Source organism: Pseudorasbora parva, chromosome 22, assembly GCF_024679245.1.
Source record: "Pseudorasbora parva isolate DD20220531a chromosome 22, ASM2467924v1, whole genome shotgun sequence".
Lineage (NCBI taxonomy): Eukaryota > Metazoa > Chordata > Actinopteri > Cypriniformes > Gobionidae > Pseudorasbora > Pseudorasbora parva.
In genome coordinates this window covers 5865069-5871440 of record NC_090193.1, presented here as the reverse complement: position 1 = coordinate 5871440, position 6372 = coordinate 5865069, and the positions used below count along the sequence as shown (strand labels likewise).

Here is a 6372-nt window from a genome sequence, read left to right as displayed (position 1 = left end):
TTAGAAAAACTGTTTTCAAAAGTTAGTATTTTCAGGCCCTCAAAACGCTGTTGTGTAAATGAATGGCTGAAGCTCATAAGTTTTCCTTTTTTAGTTGAAACTATAATGTAGACGGCCACTAAAAGTGATCGTTCACGTAAAAATGAAAATGATTTACTCGCCCTCAAGCCATCTTAGGTGTGCATGACATTCTTCTTTCAGATGAATAAATTCAGTTTTATTAATGTCCTAGCTAATTCAACCATTATAAAGGCTATATAATATATCTGTAAATATATATATATATTGAATATTTCCGTATTCAACTTATGGAAAACTGCCGCAACAATGACGTTGGATGTAGTGTAAGCGTTATGAACTGCGAGAGCCGTTTTATATATATATATCAATTTTTTTTTTTTTTTTTTTTTGATACTATATACAATTTTAAATATGGATATTTTTCTTAATCAAACATATAAATATTGCTTCCGAAGGCCTTTATTAACCCCCGGAGCAGTGTGGAGTATGTTTATGGGAGGATGCGCTTTTTTTTTTAGCTTCAAACTCCCATCACTGCCATTATAAAGCTTGGATTAGCCAGGATATTTTTTAATAAACCTGATTGTGTTTGTCTGAAAGAAGATTGAAGATGAGTCAATTAAAGGATGAATTATTATTTATTTATTTTTTTGGATGAAATGTCCCTTTAAGGTTAAAAAAAAAAAAAAAAAAAAATTGCAGCTGTGGTTGCCAGAAATGTACTGCAATACACTGTCAGTTTCTAGTATTACAAGAACACATTGTTGCATCTAACTAGTTTTTTTTAATTGACCAGTAAATTTTAGTTGTGTTCTGTGCTTCACAGTGTACTGCCGCTTGGGAAGCAAGGTTGCTCAGTCAGTCCATGAATTTTTAGCTTTTGCTTTCAAGATGCAAGATGCTTTCATAAATGCTTTCAAGATGCTTTCATAAATATTTAGAGTAAATTTGAGTTGGGACATGTTAAAGCCACAATATGTAATTTTTTACTGCTAGATGTCGCTTATTCAAAACAAAGGTGTAGCTGGTGCTTTGATTTGGGCATGGTAAAATATGGTACTTGCAGTAAATCAAGAAAAACAGATTAAAACAATAAGACTAACATTGTTGAGCTATAACAATGGTTCGTTTTCTGTCAATGAATGTGTCCCAACAATTTTTCACATGTCTAATAAAACACAATTAAAGAGTCTTGCGTTTCCATGGTTTCTACTAAATGAAACCGGAAATCACGCCCCTGACCAGCAAATATACTGCCGATATAATATCTGGTAAGAAAACCGTTACATAATGTTATTTTATGTCCTTAATTTGTTTTATAGTTTCAGTTTAGAAACGGATCAATAAATATTTTAATGCTAAAACAGCTTGCCATATGCCATAGAATGGCAGCCTATGGTGACATTGTGAAAATACAGAAAGTTTTTACTACTTGAAATATCTAATTCTGGATATCAAGAATTTGTATTTTTACTATTGGAATTGGAATTCATGGAATCAAAATTGAATTCATGGAATTGCCATTGTTACCAGTAGAAATCTTATTTCTACATGACATGAAGAAAAAAAAAGGTAAACAATTTATTTAGTTCCCTCAATTTTTAAATTGTGTGCATGATTAAGCAAATCGAGGGAACAAATTAGTAAAACTCGGGCACTATTTATAAACTGAGGGAACAAAATAGTAAAACGTGCGCACTATTTAGCCTACTAGTCATGTGCGGGGCTCTGTAAATTCCTGAAAATATAAAGGATTCTAATTTTAACTAGTGAGAATCGAATTGTTGATATCAATAATTAAGATCAGGGAATTATTAAAAGTCAAAACGGCTTGCCATGTCTAGGAGAGTGGCACCTAAGGACAAATGGTAACATCCTCTTTAACGAAATTAAATAATTTAAAATTCACGGCTATTATTTTTTTACATCATTTTGATGTGATACATTAAAAGAAATCTTTAAAAAAATGTGAGAGTGATGTTTTATACAATGTTAAGATTGTGCGGACGTGACACCAGTGATGTAAAACGTAATCATCCCTTCCGGTAGGTGGCGCCGGTTGTACAAAATGGATGTATGAGCATTTCAAACGGTGCTTGTGAACGGGAAGTGCAGTGTGTGTGTGTGTGTATGTATGAGTGTATGAGCTCAAATGAAGAAATAATGAAATGTTCAAACTCTTCCTCTTTAGTCAGACCTTTTTAGTCGTTGCGATAGGTTTGTGCGTTTGCTGTGTGTAAATACTGTAGGTGTTGTCTGGAGGGGCAGAAGACGGACAGCTGTGATACAGCATCAGCTGCTACTGCAAAACAAAACAGCCTCTAATAAAGATGCACAGGAGGATGAGCCATAAACACAGTAAATGATCACTTTTGCGAAAATCTACCAGGTAATTGTTATTGTAGACATGCTATACTTAATTCAACATGGGTTTAAACGGTAATGATTTTATGATTATTATCAATACAGTTTTAAAGGCCTTGTTATTTGAGGATATTTTTTGGGGGAAAAAATCTAGTTTACCATGACTGCATGAAATAATTGTACTTAAAAAAAATAAATAATAAAAATCACGGCCAAGTTCAAATAACTAGTGACCTAAAGCAAAAAAAAAATGTATGGGAAAATGTACACAACAACAACAAAAAGTTTTAAAATTGTGTTTTTCATGGGCCTGTTCACACCAACACGAATATTATTCAGCTCTGATTTTCGCATGTGGTTTGTTTATTTAGACATAAATACGGCAGACAGTGTTGAATGAACATGCAGATCCATTATGACATTAGGTAGTGTCTATAGAAAAGCAGACATACTATGGGTTAATAGTACTTGTGAGTATTTTGCTGCCTTGCTATTCTGTGCTATTGGAGTTATTGTAACTAGTTCCTAGTTAAAAATTGGACATAAACGTCCTCTTAAAGTGGAAATGAAGTTGTCAGGTTTGTTATTTAGTAAATTAATTTCCACTTTGATAAATTATATAACAAATACGATTTATGTAACCGTTTTAATGAAAAAATATATTTTGTTACAGCTTTTGCAGCAAGGGCATCGCCATCTTGCAATACCACAGCATGTGATGTCACGGGAGTTGTTTGCTCTGTTGGCCAATGAAGTAAAATGAGCATTCATTTTTTAACACACATTTGTTTTGAAATGGAAAATGTGAAAACTGAGGAAAGGCTGATGTTGTTTGGAATGAGAGCAGCTGGATTGCTGCAGTAAGACCGGCGAGAGGATTAGTTTTAGCCATTAGTGTTGATTACTTTGGCACCGGAAGTAGCAGTACACTGCTTTACTTACCAGAAATGGGAAGTGTGATATAAAGATTTGTGAAATAAAATGAATCGTAGCGTATCATGATATAAGATTATGTAGAATCGTTGTCTTCGGGTACATGACCAAATGCACCAGTCTTATTGATTAGTCAGTTTTATTCGCCATGCAACAGAAAAGAGATGAGCGCCTCTCGGTAACAAATCTGATGGCAAGCATTAAATGCTCATGTGTCTAAACTATAGACTGTAAAAAAATATAGACGTAATGTCCATGATGTCACCCATAGGATTCTGCAGAGCAGTTTTGAAGTGTAAAGTAGAGATGAGCTGGCCGTTTTCCATTTTGGTGGCGCGTCATCGCGAGTCACGCCCAGATAACAGAAAATTAGCAAAGAGGAGGGATGTGGGCGGAGCTGAGGTGACGCGATGACTAACACCCCCTCACAGTTTTCAAGAAGGGCAAAATTAGCCGTATAGACCAAACCACAATTTGTACCAGACAGTAAACATGTTTTTTCTGCTGTAAAGTTGGGAATTTTAACATGGAGCTCAATGAGATTTTGCTCCCTTCTGGACCCTGTCCCTAGTGGCCAGTCGATGAATTGCAGTTTAAGTCACTTCCGTATTGGCTTCAACAGAAACTGGGGAAGGTTGCTGCTTGGTCTGAACAGACACATTTACAGCTAAATGAAACCGAATTTACAGCTACATTCACATTAAATTATTAATCACACAAAATTTTCGCACTGAGCATCTTGGTGTGAACGGGCCTTAATGTTGCATACATTTTAGGTATGGCTTGTTTTCAAAAGTGGCACGATTTCCTTCTGTTCCTCAGTGACATCATGAATTTGGTCCGCCTTGTGTGTCGTCATAAGACAGCTCTGGCGCTCTGTGTCCTCTTCCTATTTGCTGTCGTCCTTTTGTTCCTCGCCAAATGTACGTCTGAGACGCTGAAGCCAGCTGAGTCCCCAGGGGCGGCGCCGCGGGCCGAGTCACGTCAAAGGCAGCCGGCAGGGCCTCCCCGTCCCAGAGAGCTCTCGGCATTCCTGGTTGTTCTCATCACCACAGGGCCTAAGTACACAGAGCGTCGCAGTATTATCCGGAGCACCTGGCTGACCAAGAAGGATCCTGAAGTGCTCTACTGGTTTGTCATTGGCACAGAGGGCTTACCTGCAGAAGACCTCCAGAACCTCGGAACCGAGCAGGTCCGTCACCATGACCTCCTCTTGCTCCCTGACCTCAGAGATTCGTACGAGAACCTCACACAGAAACTGCTTCACATGTACTCGTGGTTGGACCAAAACGTGGACTTTAAATTTGTTCTGAAAGCCGATGATGACACCTTTGCCCGCTTGGATCTCCTTAAAGAGGAGCTGAAGATCAAGGAGCCCAGTCGCCTCTACTGGGGCTTCTTCTCTGGCCGTGGGAGAGTGAAAACGGCCGGGAAATGGAAAGAAAGTACTTGGGATCTGTGCGACTACTACTTACCATATGCTTTGGGTGGGGGCTATGTGTTATCCGCCGACCTCGTGCACTACGTACATCTTAATGTGGGGTTTCTAAAGATCTGGCAGAGCGAGGACGTATCCTTGGGTGCGTGGTTGGCCCCCGTGGACGTGAAGCGGCTTCACGATCCGCGCTTCGACACCGAGTACAAGTCGCGCGGCTGCAGCAATAAGTATCTGGTCACACACAAGCAGAGTTTAGAGGACATGTTGGAGAAACATCAGACACTTCAGCGAGATGGGCACCTGTGCAAAGAGGAAGTCAAACTGAGGCTGTCCTATATTTACGACTGGGGCGTCCCACCTTCCCAGTGTTGCCAACGGAAGGATGGCATTCCCTGACACCTGTGATTCTTGTGCATTTTTTTCCACTTGCTATTTATTTATTTATTTATTGTCAATGTCGACCTGAAACAGGTTACTTAACCTTTTGAAAAGGCTTTTGAAATGAGAAATATGAATGTGAGAAATATAATTTAAACCGTAAATGAGATTCAACATGGAGTCAGTTGGGGGATTTTAAGAAAAGTGATCTTGGCGATCAGAAGTTTCTGCTGTATTCCCTGCATACGCCTTCTGTACTTGATGTCCACTGATAAAGTTTTCCATTTGTAATCCTGAGAAGTTTCAAGTGTATACGTTGTAATAAATTGACATAAGAAATGTGAACCAGACAAACAGCTTATTAACAGGAAAGAAAGATAAATGATAAATGAACGTACAGTATTTTTTCCATTTGTGATTAAAGAACCTGAGATGGTTTTCTTTGTTTTGCTCACACATTTGCCATATGATGACAAACCTGTCTTGAGGACTTGGTCACCAGGTTTGGCAGTATTTTTTTGTATTTTATGTGATGCGAGTTGTAAATAATGTACCTCAGATATTATTAAACGTTTGTTTGTTCTGTTTTTAAACCTCATCTATTGCCTTGTATGAAGTTTTTATATTAAAAAAACTGTAAAGTAATCTCATAGCCAAGCATAAGGATGCTGTCACATCACCTTTGAATGGCAAAATTCCCCTGATGAAATGCACTCATCTCTATCAGAATCCGCACTGAAATGCAACGTGAAAAATTTGCCCATATTTCACTTCAAATTTACTGCATATTGTAGTTTGCAAGTGACCTCTGCTTCATGCATTGCTAAACTGATAAATGGACAAAAAATTTCGCTTTTCCATGAAACTACTTTGTTCACGTAAACTGGAAGTGGCAGATGACTTGACTTCAGTTGTGCAGGATTGTTGTTAATAGTGGGGATTGAGACTCATTTTCAGCCCTGGCGTTTCATGCCTTAGACCGGCCCACTTTAGTTCACGACAGACTATATTAAAATAATGTGATTCCAACCTCTGCATAAGGTACACTATTCTCTAGAGCCTTATAATTCTTTGTAATTTTGAAAAATATAATTTTCAATTCAGTGCAAAAACAGTAGCTTAAGTTTTGCTTCACAGTGAAGATTTATTAGAACAGTAAAAACAGGACAGTATCAGAATCTGGGTGAGGTTTAATTTTAGCACATTTCCTCATCTCTCGATCGCAGCAGACTGACAAC

The 6372-nt window shown here is 38.0% G+C and overlaps 1 protein-coding gene across 1 annotated transcript; it reads left to right on the top strand.

Moving 5' to 3' along the window:
• The first annotated feature begins 2081 nt into the window (after nt 1-2081).
• Nucleotides 2082-5732, top strand: b3galt6 (UDP-Gal:betaGal beta 1,3-galactosyltransferase polypeptide 6). Its single transcript, XM_067431032.1, has 2 exons — nt 2082-2410; nt 4141-5732. The coding sequence occupies exon 2, from the start codon at nt 4148-4150 to the stop codon at nt 5150-5152; it is 1005 nt and encodes a 334-aa protein (XP_067287133.1). The 5' UTR covers nt 2082-2410; nt 4141-4147; the 3' UTR covers nt 5153-5732.
• The last annotated feature ends 640 nt before the right edge of the window (nt 5733-6372 follow it).